Genomic DNA, 18,822 nt, shown 5'->3' on the forward strand with positions numbered 1-18,822 from the left:
ATCGTCTTAATGTTGAATTAAGAATAGTTTTTTTGTTATTTTTCATGAGATGAGAATAGATCTCTCCTAAATGCTGTATGGAAAACATACTATTCATTGAGTTTTTCCAATGGAAGATGAACAAAAAATGTTTCATATGTTTTTACTAAAAGGTGAGGTGATCAAAAATTGTTACTCTCTGAAGGCATATAATATTTGATTTTTCCCCTTAGTTTAGAACCTTGGATCTGTGGTCAACTGCTCAAAAGTTGTCTTTCTTGCAATCTTTTTTTAAAAACCTGTAGTTTTACAACTACCATTGATCTACTTTCAGAGAGAACATTACTGTATAGATTTAATCATTGATTCTATATTGTTGTAGTGCATAATAATCTTAGTGCTTCTCATCTTGTTACTGTATTATGTCAGGAATGTATTGCAACGGCTGAGAAAGAAAATTGTATTTAGAATTGCAAAAAGTAAAAGAAATTTCATAAACCTTTGCATTCTGCAAATATATTTAAAAATTTAAAAAAAAAAAAATAATGCCTGCATTAACAATAACAAAAATAAGAAAACACTAATATACAAGTAAAATATAGAAAATCATCCAAAATCCCAGCAAATGGGCTGGCTGCATTGGTGTTTTCATGGCTTTTTTCATATGTAACATGTATACAAGCGAGTTTTCCTTTCAAAGTCCTCCATGAAGGTATCCTTTCCCTGAAACAGGTAGCCCTCTAGTGCTTTGCCTTAATTAAATAAGTCAAACCAATTATGCAATGGCTGTGATCACTTTATTGAAAGCCATTATTTTCTGATACTTTTTTTTTTTCTTTTTAATATTTACCTTTTGCAAATATTTATACTTAGAAGCTAAAAATTTTACTTTGCAATTCTCTTGAAATTTCCACTCCACTGGCAGTTGAGATTTCAAAACTGCTGAATACTGGTAGAAATATTGCTATGAGTTTGAGCCTAGGGAAACAAGCTGGGGCTGCATGGTTGTTTTTCTATGTGTAATCTGAATACAAGCCAGTTTTCTTTAGTTCTCCAATGAAGGTTTGTTTCTTTTTAGGTAGATGGACATTATGCACTGTGCTGTATTAAAATAACCTATAACCTTCAAAATTTTGAAGATTTATAATATCAATGATCAAATATTTTTTCCATAGTTTTAATTTTGTAGGTAAATCCCTTTTATTCAAAGTAAGTAATTTGCTTCAAGGTGAAAGATAGATTATGATTCCATGTAATTCTAATATTGTATTCAAACCAAAAAATATTCATCTGTAATTTAACATTATCATTACCTTATCACTGATTAATCAAGCCAGCGAAAATTTGTAGTTGTGCTAATTTCGCTTCCAAAACATACAATTAAGTGCATGTTTTGATTGGGAAAATATGACTTTATTTTGAAAGTGGATGAAAAGTCTTCAAGTCTAAAAATATGCACTTACCAAATTTTAAATTCATGCATCTGAATGATTTTTTAGTACACACCCATATATGTATGTAGCTGATTATATTCATTTTAAACAGAATTAAAAAATTTGAACTCTTTAAAAAATCTTACATTTCAAAATGATTTATTAAAAATACATATTGAAGCAATTGTACCTTGGAACTCTTGTAGTAGGTTGACAAGTAAAGTATTTTTAAATTATCTGTTGCAGCTAAAATCATCTAAAATTTCTGTAGTTAATCTTTTAATATATACTCCAAGTTGAAAGAAATTATGTGTATCATGCATTAATTTCTTCAAAATCTATTAATGTCTAGATGAAAAATTCATTTCCTTTTCTGAAGAAATTTTCCTTTGGGAATAGTTGTTTTGAATATGTAGATGGTGCTTGAAAGCTTTCAATACTTGACGAAATTTAGTTGCAAAAAATCACCCCAAGGTCAACAGGTGTTATGGCTCTCATTTGAGATTGTTATTTACAACTTCCATTTTGTAGTATACCTCTCTAACAACTGTTACTTTTCTGCTACTAATTAAACATGGCAGCAAGTTGGGAGATGAGAGTAAAGAAATGTAAGTATGTTATTAACAAAGTCAAGAAAGAAAAATATGTAGTGGAATATCGCATTTGGAACAAAATCAATTACATCAAAAGCTGGCAAAATTTTACAAGTGAAACAAATTGGAAAGCCTTCCCTTTTAATGGAATTTTAGCATTATAACCTTTAGAGAGTTAAGAATAGATTCAAGGCAATTATTCCTGTTAATGATTTTGTGGCAAATTACAATAGTGCGATACTATTAGTTTCTTTCATTGTAATTTTAAAATTTTTAATTCAGTTTCATTTTAAAATTCAGTTTCAGATCCCAAAAAATCACAACTTGTCTATTAAGCATTGGAACTTGAAATAAAAAAGAAAGTGGCAGCATTTCTTTTTTAAAACAAGCATCATTAAACATCTGGTTACCTGAGGTATTATTTTGTGCTAGGATTATCAGAGTTTGGCTAATCTTGAAAATTTGGCGATATCTGATAAGGTGGTTTTGGTAAAATGTGTTTTCATTTTCATGCCTTGAGTATATAACAGTGGCAGATATAAGAGTGAGATCCTGATATAGGCTAGTAGCAAAAGTAGAAGCACTGATGCTAAACAAGAGAGAGGAGTTCATTAAAATAACTGATATGTTCAAGTAACTGTAAACGAATGCTTGATAACTCATTCAACAAATATGGAAAACCAACAAGCCGTGCATTATTGTGACAGTAAAACACTAAACCTGAGCTTTTGGGCAAGTAACCAGTTTTGGAGTTGGGCCCATTGTGAAAGATTTAACATACCTTCAAAAAGAGGAAATATAACATTATGTCATGTAGATCTACAGATTTGGGGGTAGCTGTTTTTCCCATGTGTAACTTGAGTATGAGGCATTTCTCTTTAGAAAGCCCTGCTTGAGGATATCCCTCCCCTTCCCTTCTTGATAGCCCTTGTCTGCTTTGCCATATTCAAATAATCTAACTAAACTTGATGGAGGGGTAGACTACGTATAAATACACTGAAGTGATACTGAATTAGTGATAGACATGGCTATGCAAATTTTTTAACACTGTGCTGCATTAAGGCTCGTGTGATGCCGTTGTGGTAAGTGCATGTATAGCTAGTACTGTGGTGGTTGTTCATCAGTTGTTTCAAATAGTCAGTATGGGTGAAACTCTATTTTGGGCACCTTTGACTGCAGACAAATAATAAGTGTTTGATACATCGGCCATTCAATTTCTGAAATCATCAAAAAGCTAGGATTTTCAAGGTTAAGAGTTATACCAAGACTACACGGATAGTGGGGCTGACTAGTCATGATCGGGCAAACTGCAAAGGACAATTAACATTAAACGAATATGGTATGAAATGGCTCAACCATCCTGTACATAGCCAGCAAAGACAAACATTAGCTAAAATTACCACCCACCTGAATCAGGGTGCCAGTCATTTGCTTTACCATATGGACTTCGGGAGCTGTAGACCCAAAAGAGTACCATTGCTCAATGCATGGCATCGAGCTGCATGTCTTGCCTGGGAAAGAAAACACCTAGAATGGACTCTAGAAGCCTGGAAACAAGTAGTATGCAGTGATGAGTCTCAATCCCAACATTCTCAATTTAGATCTTTGATACTTGTACCAACCACTCTCAATGTGATTCAGTACATAGAGTTGTTGGGCGATCATCTCCATCCATTTAAGTTGTCTTGTCATTCACGTAGAAATGGAGTATTCCAGAAAGATAACTGCACCTGTCACAGGTCCAGTTGTCTACTGCCTGTTTGGATGAACATTCTTACTTCTCCGTCATGAATTGGCTATCTAAAAGCCCTGAATTAATCCTACTGAACACTTTTTGGATCTTTTGGAGAAAGGTGGGAAACTACATTGCACAGCACTAGTGACCCTTCCTGAAATATGGACAACTGTAAGCAAAGTTTGTCAACACAATTCCATAAAATGCTTCTGCAAACTTATTGAATCAATGCCTCGTCATGTGGCAGCCATTATCAAGGCCAAGAGGAGGCCCAACTCGTTACTGACTTACTATCCCTCAGTGGCACTTCAGTGTAGTATGGACTGAAGTTGATTACCACTTGGATGTGCTGAGTGACCAAGAGGACGCACAGATATTTGTAGTATATGAGTTTCAGGTTCTGTCTATTATATGTTTGATATCTTTTAAAGTGCAGTGTTTGAAATTCTGGTAAATCTTTTATAGTAACCTTGAATCATAGATGGCATATAACCATCATGAATATTGCAGGCTTTATTATAGCAAAGCACATGAGGGCAATTTGCCTTAGAAGTGAGGCATTCATGGAGGGCTTTCTAAACGAGATACTGCTCATATTCATGGTAACATGTAGTTAAAATCATGAACATCAGTCTGACAGATTTTGGTCTCCAGGAGATTCTAGGGCTCAGTGTTTACTTCTTCTATGTGCTCAGGCATTGTGGGTCTAAAGGAAGTTAAGAAATTTATTGACATTTAAAAGACGAAAGTGTAAATTATGCTACTGCAAAAGAGGATATAGGTTTAATTGTTGATGAAAAAGAAATCTATAGTGGATAAGTATGAGAATTTTGGCTTCATTTTTTACAGCACTGTTATATTGGTTCCTTCAGTTGGGGTGTTAGTCTCTTGGTGTTTCTGCTTTTTCAATCGATATTTCTACATCACCTTGTATTATTAGTCTTCTCATTACTGTCTGTTTATCTTCCTCTCTTCATTGAACTTTCATTCTTCTGAAGGAAAAACCTATGTAATTTTATGCATTTGACTTGGAGAATTATAATATTTGATCATACACTTAAATTATTTTTATCATAATAGAATAAATATTGATGTTTATTACCAAGCAATTTAAGAGCATTTTACTTGAAAATTATTGTTAAAGCATTCAGAATTTCATTGAAACTATGTCTTGCCATGATGCCTTTTGGTTGAGTTCTGCCACATAATAAAGACATGAAAGGAAGATTTCTGATTCTAGTGGCACAAATACGTGATGCTATCAATGCCTTAACATCTGAAATATGAAGATAACCAACCGGAAGAAAAGAAGTTTTAGTTAGCTGAAAATTGCTTTTTCTGTGGAATAGTTTAAAACATTTTATGATCATTATGAGCTTTTTAACTGTGTTGAGCAATATATGTGTGTCAGTTAGATGATTTAAATTCTGATGAACTGATATCTGAAATGTTGTCTCAGAATGGCCCCAGTGTCACTTTGTGCCTAAATTGATTTGGGTCATTGGGTCCGAGTCTCGCCTTCAATCAAATCAAATATCAAACGTTCTAATATATGTTATTGCTTTTATGTTGATGATTAATGTATGTTGCTACTTTTCAGCTGAAGTTTTAAGTGAAGATGTGATACTGAAGTGGTATAAAGAGGCTCATTCTCCAAAAGGAAAAAGTATATTTTTAGATCAGACACGAACATTTGTAGAGTGGCTTCAGAATGCTGAAGAAGGTAATTTTAGAGTACTTTATTTCCTCTGTATGTGAGCATAATGTAAACTCATTCTTGTGAGCAAGAATTTATGAAACTAAATAAGAAAACAATGAACTGCACAATTAATAATGGACAAAAGCTGAGGGCAAAACATTAAGACACATTACATAGCATATCTTAGCACAATGAGAACTTCAGAAATCTGTAACAGTTTTCCCCTTATGATTCAAAAATTCATTTTTGAAGACAATAATACTTAGAATTGCAAAATATTGATTTATGAAATTTCAAAGAGTAGTAACATATTGTGTAACAGTAGCATACTAAAATACATAAGTTAGGATCATGGTTAATGTTATTTAACATGCACAATCAGTTTTAAACAGTTATTTCACTCCGAAATTTTCCACACTGCAGCAACCATCATAAATGCAAAACAGGAAGACTCAACCAATTTCTTTACCTTTTCAATGAATTTTTGAAGAAATATCCATTAAAATCTATGACACATGCTGAAGTATATTCTATTGTAAAACTTCAAAGTATCATCAATCAATTGTGTGTATAAAAAAGCTATTGTAACCATTCAGTTCAATATATCTTGCAGTCATAGAATTAATTAACTTAATTCTTACAAATTGTTTTGTTTTTTTGAATATTTTGTATAATAATATTTTAAAGTATTTTTATTGAAAATAATTATTCTAAAGCTGTTAGAATTAAAGGCTTTTCTTTGATACCTTGGTTTGTAAGTTTAGTATTTATATAAACTAAGTCCAGAATTTTAAAACATGATCACAATGTCGCTTGCATTTACTTTATTGCAATTTAGTTGTAAGAAGCTTGTTATAAATGATATTAAACAGTGAGTGAATCCATACATCTAAATATTTTAAGTATGTTTGCTAATTTTTTGAAATTTTAATAGTTTGCAATTTTTGTTAGTTTGAGCTTGTAAAATTTGAGCAAATATATAAAAAATCCAAGTAATCAGCTGTTTATTAAACTTCTTTGAATCCCTCCTTTTGTTAGTTTAAAGATCTAAACTGAAATTCTGAAGTATTGAAGTCCGTGAAAGATGGACAGTAATTTATCTTGTTTACTGAATTTATTTTTAGAGAATGTATAAATATTTGAAGAAATCTATTAAATTGGGAGGGGGTGAGGAAGAAGACTGCTCCATTAACATCCCCAAAATACCTTCTTTCAGGACAAAAATTTTCTGTAAGTGGCCAGAAAGAAATTAACTCATCACTCAGTTGATGCATTATAAAAAGTAGAAATTCAGTAAATAAATATTTTTTAAAATCATATTTCTTTAAAATAGAGTTGAGAGTTGTTTCTGTAACTGCAGAAATTTCAGCATGTTATAGATAATTGCATGCCAGAATTTTAAAATATTGCAGATTTAATTATTGATTTAATTACTGATTGATTTAATTATTATAAATCTCTGATGTGTTATGGGAAAAGTGGGTCAAAGCTTTATGTTGTGTTGTCAGTTTAACAGTGCCGTTCCACTCTATAGTAACCCTAAATATATATGTATGTGTGTATATATGTATTTATGTGTAACATATAAAAATGTGAAGACAATTTATTATCAAATTAAAATTTAATTAGAACTAATTGACAATGGACCTTTAAATTACTAATTTTCAATTGAAGCACAACCCCTTCAAGGCATCTACAATTTTTCTGGAGTATCTGCATCTTTTTAAACTCTTGCCTTATTCGCTGTATAGGATTAAAACAAAGCACTTTAGAAATTATAAATACTCTGGCCACAATAATATGTAACTCTCTTTTAGCACTTTGCCTTCCTGCTAGCAACATATCACTAAAGTCCTAATCACATATGTTTTTGTTACAAGGGACTGGATGTCGAAAGGGACAATTCTCAGAACCTGCACATTTCCACGAAACCTATGTAGCTAGGTAACCAATTTCACTTACTACAAAGACTTGAATGCCTAACAGTAATCGATTATTACTTAGATTGGGATCACATGATCCTTCAGAAGCAGTCTGATTGGTTGAACTCTACCCAGGACAGAGCTACAGCCGGAACATTTTCAGTGAGGTTACAAAAAATCCCACGTAGCTAGTACATCATTTCTGTAGCTAGGTGGGGCTTCGCTTCCAACAGAGCTGTTTCTTCTAGGAATCTTCCTGCTCAGAACAGTTCTACCAGAATCTTGTTTCTCAGAAATGTTCCATCTAGCAGGGACTGTCGCTAGACATAATAATCCCTTTAGTCTCTGCTATTTGAGATGTAATTACATATCTAAAGTTGTGGGGCTTGTTTAGTACTCCCTATTCTTCTACCAACTGAGAGATAATGTGCTAAGAGGTGTGTCATCCAAAAAATGATGTTTAACTGCCAAGCTGATCATGCTTCTTTCAAAATCCCATCCGGTCAGCCACTACGTTGCAAATTCCGGCCAACTATGCAGCAGTTTTTTAGCCTGTGATTAAAATGTGAGTTGGCGCCTTCTCTGTGCTATAAACCCCAATGGAAAATTTATTTGCCAATTGGATTTTGATAAAATATCTACAAAACTCAAATAAATGTGCTTTTTTATCTGCAACTCCAAAAGTTCCAACATCTGGAGAAAACACAATGTAGAATTTATTTCGGCTACCTCTTCATTATTTAGGGGGAAAAAGAAAATCTTGCATTATTTCAGCATTGCATTCCCAGTGCTTTTGAAGGTCGTTAATCTTGGTTTATAAAATTAATTTTTGTTTCATCTCTTCATTGTTATGTTATGCTTATCAATCAAAAAATTCAAAACTACCTTTAGATTCATAAGTATTTTCTTTTAACCATAATGTGTTAAATTACAGTCACTTCAGTGAAATAAAACTCAAATAGTGCTATGACTTTGAAAATTTTACATCAAGTGTTTTGTGAATAGAAAAAAATGTAAGGTTTTAATTAGTGCAACTAGAACTATCTTATAGAAATTGCCAATTATTATTTTTATTATATTGAAACTATGAATACATAATGCTGTTTCTTCTTATACTGGATTAAAAGTGTAGCATTGTTTTATGAAAAATAAAAAAGATTAAAAAAATTGTTTGGAATCAGAATTTTGTAAACTTGGTTTAACAAATTAAAAGTTTTTAAAATTTTATTTAGAAAACATTATGAACATGATTAACATATTTTTGCATTATTGTTTTACATACCTAGAATTAATATTTTGAATTTTTGAATTATTTTAACAATGAGATTTTTGTTTTAAAATTTGAATTCTAAGAACTTTCTGATTGTTTTAAGAACGAAGTCTCCACCTTATAATATTTTCATACATAACTATTATTTTTGTTATTGAATGAAATTAAAGTTTTTTAATAAATAATGCTATATAAATGGAATGTTTTAGTGCAGTTTGAAAAGGTTAGTTGCCTTCAAATGAGGAACAGTTGCCTTTTAGACGTAACTGCCACAAACAATCCATTAATCATTGGTGAAAATTCATACATCAATTTGTTAATGTGGATATGTTAGTATTTAGAGAATGGGGCACCTTCCAATTTTGTACAAAATAAGTAAATTATAGATATCTTAATAATAATAAATATCATAATTTCAGTAAAACTACCTTCAAATGATGTTAAATGGAATGAAAATTAGTTGTAAAATTTTAAAATTTGTTGTGATTATGTACAGTAATTAATGGATGTATTCAAACTTTTTTTTATTTTAATAGGCCTTCCCAAATCAGATATTCTCACTGTTGAACAAAAAATTTTAATTATTTTTTTTATTGTAGAGTAATATAAAATTCTGTTTACTAAATCCCCAAGAAATTCCTAAGACATAATTTGAGAGAAATTAATAAAAATTATTCATCTTGAATCAGCATCATGATAAGTTATTCATCTTGAATTTTAATTTTGTATATTTATTTTTTTCAAGTATGTAGCATAAAAAGTAAATAGGAGTTTAGTTTTTTTTTATATATATGTAAAAAATTATACATATATATAATGCTAAAAGCCAGTTAACTCGTATAAGGAACAAATGTTTTTAGATCCATCTCTATTTAAGCATCCAAAGCCATCAGCAAGTAGTTGCGCTGATTCACTGTTGAGGATCTGCTTATTTTAATCAAAGTATACTATTATAATTGTATTTTTCATTTATGTGTGTTAATTATTACATTGCTCTGCAATAAGAAAATCTGATTTTGTTATAAGTATTAATTTTTATAGAATTTTGTAACTATGAACTAACTAAAAATATTGATTTTATATTGATAGCAATACTTATATGGTTAAGAAAGCAGATATAGGGGCACTGCAGGCCTTGGCCCCCTAGGGCTATTATGCCACTGAATTTAGTTTAGTTTTTAACAATACTTATTCTTTATGAAAGATTTCACAAAATTGCAAGAATTTTTTATATGATCTTCTAAGCTACCTTAAGAACTTCACAGGTTTATATTTTAGAGACTTTCAAATTGGACTCTAAATTTAATTAACTGAATCATATTTTATTCCAGTATTTCTAAATTATTTCTTGGATCCATTTATTTGTTTTCTCATTGAAATTGGTAAATATTATACAAAATTTCCTTTGTGTTGCTAATACTCTAATGCTTCTTTCTCAAGAGACTTTTTTTTGTCTTCAAGGCTTTTTACTTGAAAGGGGAGATAATGTGCAAGATATAAAAATATGAAGAAAATTTCAACAAATTAAAACTTAATTGGAGCAAATTGACAATAAATCTTTAAATTACTAATTTTCAATTAAAGCTCAATTCAATCTCTTCAAGGTTTTTGCAGTTTCCCTCCAATATCCACAAAACTCGGTAAATTCTTGCCCAATTGCTGTGTAGGATTAAAACATAGTATTCTTAAAATTGTAAACAGTCTGCCCACAATATACACACTGTGTATATTGTGGGCGATTTGTTGTTTGGGGTCCACCTTTTTTCCGCGATACTATGGCGAGAGATAGATTCAGGGAACGTCTGAAATTTCTGCGATTCGACAAAAAAACTACACAATCTGAACACCTACAAACAGATAAATTCTGTTTCATTTCTGAAGTTTGTAAGAAATTTATTGAAAATTCGATAACTTGCTATAAACCAGGACCATATTGACTATTGATAATCAGCTGTTTCTGTCTAAAGCCAGATGTTGTTTCATGCAATATATGCCAAGTAAACCAGATAGATTTGGTATCAAGTTCTGCCTTGCCACTGATGTTGATAGTAAATACGTGCTCAATGGTTTTTTTTTCATATTTGGGTAAAGGTGAGGAACATCCTGAAAAACCTATCTCTCTTCGAATACGTCCTTTTGTGTTTGATAGAACCTTTTGAAAATAAAGGAAGAAATATCATTACAGATAATTTTTTCACTACACTAAATCTGTCCCAAATGTTAAAAACGAAGAACACTAGTTTAACTGGAATGATGAAACAAATTTAGAAAGAAGTACCTGAATTTGTGAAAAAAGTAAAGATGGCATTATAGGATGATGATATAACCTTGACAGTTTATCAGGGGAAAAGTGGCAAAAATGTCTTATTATTGAGCTCCCTTCATCCCACAGTTGATATCGACAATAATCACCCAAAAAAGCTTCTAGAAACAATATTTTATAATTCAACAAAATTTTGTGTCGACATTGCTGACCAAGTGGCTCGGAAATATTCTGTGAAGGCAGGTTCAAGGCGGTGGCCAGTTCATGTATTCTACAACATTCCTGATCTTGCAGGAATTAATTCATGGATTTTATACAAAGAAGTTACTGGGAAAAACTTACGAGGAGAGAATATCTTCAACAACTCGCTGAAGAGTTGTGTAGTGCATATATTCACAAAAGAAAGTACAAGTCAGATACGCAGACAAAAGCAGATACTACTGAAGAATCTGCACAGATGCGAAAAAGGGTTCATTGCCAAGCTTTCAAGTGTAGAAACCAAACTGTATACTTGTTCTTTCTGTAAAATACAGATATGTGGAAAGTGAATTGACTTATTCTATTTTCCGTCAATAGCTATATATCACAATAAAATACCACCACACATGTTACAGAAATAACACACTAAAACTTTCGATACATTTATTTTCCATAGCGACACTCTGGTGCTAGGTTTCTTTCTTACAGCGTAACATATGAATCGCAACTTCGAATGTACAACAAAAATCAAGTTTCTCACAGACTGTAATTCAGTGCCGTTTCTGGCGGCACACGCGCTATTAGACAAGATTCTCCTCTGTCACCAAGTTATTCTCAGCTAATACGAAACACTCCCTATTATTACAATAAATGTAAATATAAAGGCACTACAATAAAAGGCTTCACAATAACAAATCATAATATTGAAGAATATACGTTCAAATCATTATCACAAATACCTGTTTATAATAGAGATAAAAGATCATTCTACAGGAAGTATACATATATCTCGAATATTTCGTTTCAGCAAATGTTGATTAGGCAATCTTAACAGTTACTACTCTAACTTTGTTATCCCTACCATGAAAAACTTCAGCTATTCTCCTCTCTAACCATTTGGTTGAAGGCAAATTTTCATCTTTTATTAATACAAGAGTTCCCAACTGAACATCTTCTTTTAAAAATTTCCACTTGTGACATTCTTGTAAACTATTAAGATAATCATGTTTCCATAATTTCCATTTTTTTTTTTTTTTTTTTTTTTTGTGTGTATACTTAGCAATTCTTTGCCATTTAGAAAGTCTGTTTTCATTTATGTTGGATAAATGTGGCTCAGCAAGAGTTGTTATAAGTCTACCAACCAAAAAGTGACCTGGGGTCAAAGTTTCAAAATTGTTGTAATCAGCTGAAATTGGAGTGAGAGGTCTTGAGTCTAATGCTCCTTCAATTTCTGTGAAAACCGTTAAGAATTCTAAAGTTAAGCACTGATTGCCAATAACTATCTTTAAATGAGTGTTAAATGATTTAACCCCAGCCTCCTAAATTCCGCCGAAATTTGGCGACTTTGGAGGAATGATTTTCCACTCTATACCTTTAGTGGTATAAAAACTCGCTAAATTCTCATCTGGACACTCAACCAATTTTTTCAGTTTTTTGTGTTCTACACTAATACTTTTGAGGTTTACATACTTACCTCTTTTTAATTGATTTATTTCTTCTCAAAACTCACTTTTTTAGGCCTGTAATAAACTATATACCTCAGCAGTAATGCACCAAGTAATTCAAAACGAGATGATGTAATTCTTTTCACAGGTGCAACATGACATTTTGATGCGATGAAACTCACAGAAATTTCTTCTTGCTTACGCAGTTTTACGTAGACAACAGTACCGTACGCCCTCTGACTAGCATCTGAAAAGCAATGGATCTCTATGGAATCAGGTTCGGGATTCAAAATGCATCTTGAAACTGCAATTTTACTAAGATGACGACACTCGCAGCACATTTTGCCCACTCTTGACAGATATCTGTAGGTAGTCCATCATCCCATGTGAAATTTCAAAATCCAAGTTCTCGTAGCAAGAATTTAATTCTAACAGTAAATGGAGTTATTAACCCAAAGGGATAAAAAAAAAAATCTTTCCTGCAGTTTTCAAGATGAATCGTTTCATATTACGCTTATTCTTAAGAAATTCAATCAAACTGTCTGTGTCTATACTCAGACTGTCATCATTAGTATCCCAAAACATTCCTAAGATTGTAAGTGTCTTGTTTAAGTCGTTGACTTTATGTGGATGGATCTCGAACTACTCTTCTTCCCATTTTCTCATCAGCTCAGGATCATTGGATCATTAGATACGCAAGTTCATATTTGCTTCGCTCATAATTTGTTTAGCTTTACGCGATAATCTTAGAGCAACAATAAGGATCATCTTTAATTCCTAATGATTCTAGTTCGTGAAACATTTTCAATTCACTCTCTGAATTATCATTTATTAACCCACAATACGATAAATTATTTCCACTAACTATATATCCAAACACACTATTTTGTAATATCAAGCCCGTGTGAGGAACGTAGAATTTATCAGCTTGTAACATATCATAAAAAACTTCCCCGCTGAGCAACAGGTTTACTTACTCTGGTTTATAAAATTCCGGATCTGCTAAATTCACCTTCTCAGGAATCTCAAGGTTACTAACATAGATAAACTGAAATTACCAAAACCTCTAGTTTCCTTACTTTTGCTACTGATGACAGATAAGGGCAACTGTTTTCTTTTTATCGTAGTTGAAATACCTGATATACTGCAAACCGAAATATTTGTCTTTTCCCTTTTTAAATTAAGCATATCCACTAATTCAGTGGTACAAAAACAAGAAACACTTCCACTATCACATAACCCTTTCACCTTAATTAAAGTTCCATCATTAGTCTCAATAAATACAAAGGTGGTAGATTAAATCACGTTTTTCCCACTGTTAGTACCCGTAGCGGCTGTAAAGGTTTGGTTTTGAGTTTTAGCTTGTACATTTAACGCATTTCTGTTTTGATCACCACTCCTGATCTGAAGTGTGTGCTCTTTCTACTGTGGTACCAACGGAATTATTTTTGTTTTGATAACGTATGAGAAAGCTATGTTTTTTCTTTTACACTTAATTTCTGAAATTTAGGACAATTAAAAAGCTTGTGACTGCTCAAGTTACGTAATCTACACAAATTCTGTATATGTTTTTCATTTGCATTAGAAACGACCACAGTAACTCTATGTGTAACTTTTTTTGTATTAGTCACACTATTTGAAGCATTGAGAGTTCTTGCATGATCTTTAAGAAATTCTATAAGATCTGTTAAATTAGGCAAATTCTCTTTAATTTTCTTTCCCACCATATTTTGGTGTTAGGATCTAATTTTTGCCCTAAAATGTATGCAAATATATTGGAAGAAAACCCTTGAACACTCTGATTTAAAACTTCTAATGATCTTATGCATTCGTTTGTAATGTCAATTAAGTTTAATATTGCTGACGCAGACTCATTTTGCATAGGATGCATATTCATAAATCCTTGCAGATGAGCACACACTTGTTTGCAGTGATTAGAGAACATTTCTTCTAGTAATGAAAAAGCTGATTTATAATTAGAGTCAACTATGGATATTGACTGAGCAATACAATAAGCATCTTCTTTTAGCACAGATTTTAAATACTGTAATTTGACTGCATCTGTTAAATTAGGATTTGAATCAACAGTGGCTAAAAAGATATCTTTAAATGAAAGCCACTCATGTAAGTTACCCGAAAATGTTGGCAAAATAATTTTGGCTAATTTAACATTATTTTCAGTATTCATGCAATTACCCTTTTGTTTCTACAGAACTTCAATCTGGAAGTATCCTATGTAATTATTCGTTTCACAAAACCGAAAGAAATATCACAGTCTCATAAACTTATTAGATGTTCCGGCTCTGACCAGCCAAAAAACTCTAATTAACTTATTCTATTTCCCATCGATAGCTATATGTCACAATAAAATAACACCACACACATTACAGAAATAATACACTCAAACTTTCAATACATAGCGATACTCTGGTGCTAGGTTTCTTACAGCGTAACATATGAATCATTTTGAATGTACAACAAAAATCAAGTTTCTCACAGACTATAATTCAGCGCTGATTCTGTTGGCACATGCGCTATTAGACAAGATTCTCCTCTGTCGCCAAGTATTTCTCAGCTAATACAAAACAGAAAGTGTACAAAATATATAAAAAGAAGTTGCCCAAAATGTGCATGAACTGTGTAGAAAATCTTGACTCTTAAGAAACTAATATTTCTATTAAAGTTGTCTGTATATTTTACTAACTGTATACAATATTATATATTGTAATATTATTTTTTATCACTTATTATAACAATTTAATGTTAAAAATGAATAAATGTCTTTGCCAAATAATTACAGCGTACTTTTAGCATAACAGCACAAGTTTTTATTAATTGGGATCAATTTGACCCAGCCCTTGGTTTTAGGTATGCTGAAACTTCCCCATTATGATATATGAAATAAGCATTCATTTTTGCGTAAGTATAATTTAAATATCTTCCAGATAATAATATTTGGTTGTCACAATGGTTTTCTGCCAAAAAACGTTCTTAATAAAGTTAAGGGGGGAAATACCTTTAGGGAGTGTAGTAATCATGACCCAAATCTATGAACTTTTGCCAACATTTTGGTAGTTTTTCACAGCTTTCAGCCCAGAAAACTTGCGTTGATGTTCAAGGAGGCCAAAACACGTCTGTCTATATCTTCTTGAGTCAGCTCATGTGGCATCCAGCGATTACCACGATGTATTTCTGGATGAGTAAAAAAAAATTAAATTCAAATTCATGAAAATGAAGTCTTCCCCCCAGTTAGAAAATCAGATTGTTATAGAAAAGTATCATTTTATAATTTCATTCTTCAGTTATTAGAAACGAGAGAAACTGAGCATTGCAAATTTTAATAACTTTTAAAAACTAAACTTCTTGAGTCTCCAATTATGCAGATGGCTTTTTTCAACCTTGCTGTCAGAAAAAATTATGACCTGCCATTTTATTGGTTTATGTATTAGATTTTAGATGTATCAGACAATACATATGACTATTTATTCATGTTAATTGAGGTAATTAGTTATAAACTATTTCCCCATTGTCATTAAAGAATAATTGTTGGGTTTATGCTTAAAAGATATAATTAAGTACTTATCATATTTACTCAAAAAGAAGATCCCCTATTTTTTTTTGCTGTCCTTTTGTGTTAAAATTTGATAGGGTCTTATAAATCATGTATTTTTATAAATGAAATTGGAAAATAAAAGTAAGGAATTTAATTGGTATATGGAATAGTTACAGTGTTTAAATAAGTAAACCACATTGATAGCCCCTCAGATGATATAGTGGTTAGGAGATCCTACTCTCGTACCGAAGGGCCCGAGTTTGAATCCCAGAGAAGGCATGGCTGTTTGTAAATGTACAGTGTCTTTGCAAGAAGGGGGCAGTCTAAATGTATGGCAAGCTGAAAGTCCTCTCGTGTGGTAAGGAAAGACCCTCGGACCAACCCCCAGGGTGCTTTCCATCAAAATTGGAGCGGAAGTAGAAGTCCAACCTCCTTGATGCTTTGGCAGCCATTCTTCCATGACAAAACAACATCAATTACCCTAAAAATAAGCTGCATTAACTTTCACTCATTATGATAGCCTCATTTAGGGGAGCAGTTTTAGTTTAGGTTTGCATCCACTTAACTAGTTATTGACATGTCCATAAACAAATAGGCAATAATGTATGTAACAAATCTTTGAGCCACAGTCAATATTGCTATTATTCTGAAGGATAGAAATACCTTAAGTTTTGCTTTCAGTATTGGTACAAGACAAAATATTCACCTACATTTTTGTTTCTTAATATTTATCCTAAATTGTGAGGAGGTTGTTATTTTAAAGTAAATACAGAAATATTTTGTTGTTATGTTTCCCATGGTGTTCAAGAACGTTTCACTTATGATTATGCATCAGTTTTAAGAGCTGGCATCACAATCTAAACTTGTTTGTTACAATAAACTTGTTTTTTAAATTTGAATATTTTTTTAATACATGATATCATTTTAAGTGTTAATTTGTGAAAAGTAGAATTAAGTTAAGTAGTTTGATCTTAAGTACTTTCATTTATTTTGAAGCCTTTTTTTAGACAAATTCAGTTATAATATTTTTTCTTTTCCCTCGCCAGAATCTGGTGGAGAAGATTAAGAATCTTTAATTTCATGAGAGCAATATTACTGTGGACTCTTGCTCTTTATTCTGAAGTCTAATCATGGATACGTTTATTAAGACTTCAAGCCAACTGTTATGTTACTACTTTTATTGATGAAATCACCCTGTTGGCACCTTCTCATCATTTTAATGGAAAAAGAAAACATTTTATGAAGAGAAAAATATTTTTGTATGAGTGATCTTGACATTAAATACTCATAACGTTTTCAACATTTAAGGAACTAGGTCTAGGTGTAATTTACATTTACTGCATTTACAAGGAAATGAAATACTCTTATTTATTGCTACATTTACAAAAATATAATGAAGAAAAATCAGCCATGATGATACACTACTACATTTGATTTAAATTATATGATTTTCTGTGATGTATTATTCTTTCTTAAATCAAAAATGCTTGTTTCTGAGGAAGGTGGCCTTTTGCCATATTTTTTATTAACTTTAGATATGTGAACAAAAGTTTTAAATTGTGGAATGATAAAGGCACTTTTGTACTAGCCTAGATATAAACTTTGTGATATACTCTTAAAATTATTTCTGTGAGATACCTTTTTATTGACTGTGTGGTTTACTATTTTTATCTATGACTTATTCATTTTTAAAAATACTGTTTAGACTGCAGAATATTCATTACTGCGAAATAATGTAAAACAAATCTATTTTAATATATAAATTGACATGTTATATCTCCATGTACTGAAATTATACTGGCAAACATTTTAGTGTAGTTGGCTAATCTACTTAAGAAAATATTATAAAGAATTTATTTTGTATAATTTGTTAGAACTGAAATTTGTAAGAATACAAAAGTTGAAAATATTTCATAAATCAAATTTTTGCCCGTATTTTTTCTTCCTCTCTGAAATAAAGTAAAAATATACTAATATATGTGAAAATTCAGAATGTCTCAATTATGCTTATGTAACGATTTCCATAATACATGTGTTACATTTTCTATATGAATTTCTTTAAAGCCAGTAATATAATTTGATATATTGATGTTTTCAATGATATAAAGTCTGCATTATATTTTTACATTAATTTATATTAGGAATGCAATATTATGAAGATCTGTTAGGTAGTTTTTAAGTCTCTTTCAAATGTGAATCTCATTTTCTCTTTTCAATGATTCTTTTACAAAATATTATGTGTTAAGAATGAGAAGTTATAAAACAAACACTACGTGTGATTTGAAATGATTGACAAACACAAAATTTGTTTCTGTAGTAACTGACTGATGTTTTATTGTTGATGTAAGTGTGAGTTGCTTAGAATTGTGTTAATAAAGGTCTTGATGTTATGCACTTTTCCTTAATGATACAAACAATACAGTTTTGGTATGAAATAAAAGAATTATACAATTAAATCAGACTGTTATTACATGCTCATTTCATGAAAAACTTATTTATTATAAACCAAAAATTTTCAAAATTACCAAGCATATTAACCATTTGAAGGTCATGAATAAGCTCGGCTCTCAGTCATGCACCGTAGTGGGCGCAAAAAACACAGCTTGCATTGCAAATTAATGACTGATAGATATGGTGTGTAATTGAGAAGAATTTTCTGATCTCGCAACTGCTGAAGGGTTAATGAAAAATAATTATGTTTGAAATCTGTTGCTGTGCAGTTGTATGTTAGC

At 31.3% G+C, this 18,822-nt stretch overlaps 1 protein-coding gene across 1 annotated transcript in view; it reads left to right on the forward strand.

Moving 5' to 3' along the window:
* The window catches only part of LOC118197030 (eIF5-mimic protein 2-like), a 121,495-nt gene extending 103,015 nt beyond the window's left edge, over positions 1-18,480 (forward strand). Inside the window, exons 12-13 of the mRNA XM_035368498.2 lie at positions 5,341-5,463; positions 17,137-18,480. Of these exons, the coding sequence (XP_035224389.1) occupies positions 5,341-5,463; positions 17,137-17,156 (143 nt within the window). The 3' untranslated portion in view covers positions 17,157-18,480. The remainder of the gene's footprint in view (positions 1-5,340; positions 5,464-17,136) is intronic.
* The last annotated feature ends 342 nt before the right edge of the window (positions 18,481-18,822 follow it).

Source organism: Stegodyphus dumicola, chromosome X2, assembly GCF_044657685.1.
Source record: "Stegodyphus dumicola isolate Sdum_Otavi_A_Nest chromosome X2, ASM4465768v1".
Classification (NCBI taxonomy): Eukaryota; Metazoa; Arthropoda; class Arachnida; order Araneae; family Eresidae; genus Stegodyphus; species Stegodyphus dumicola.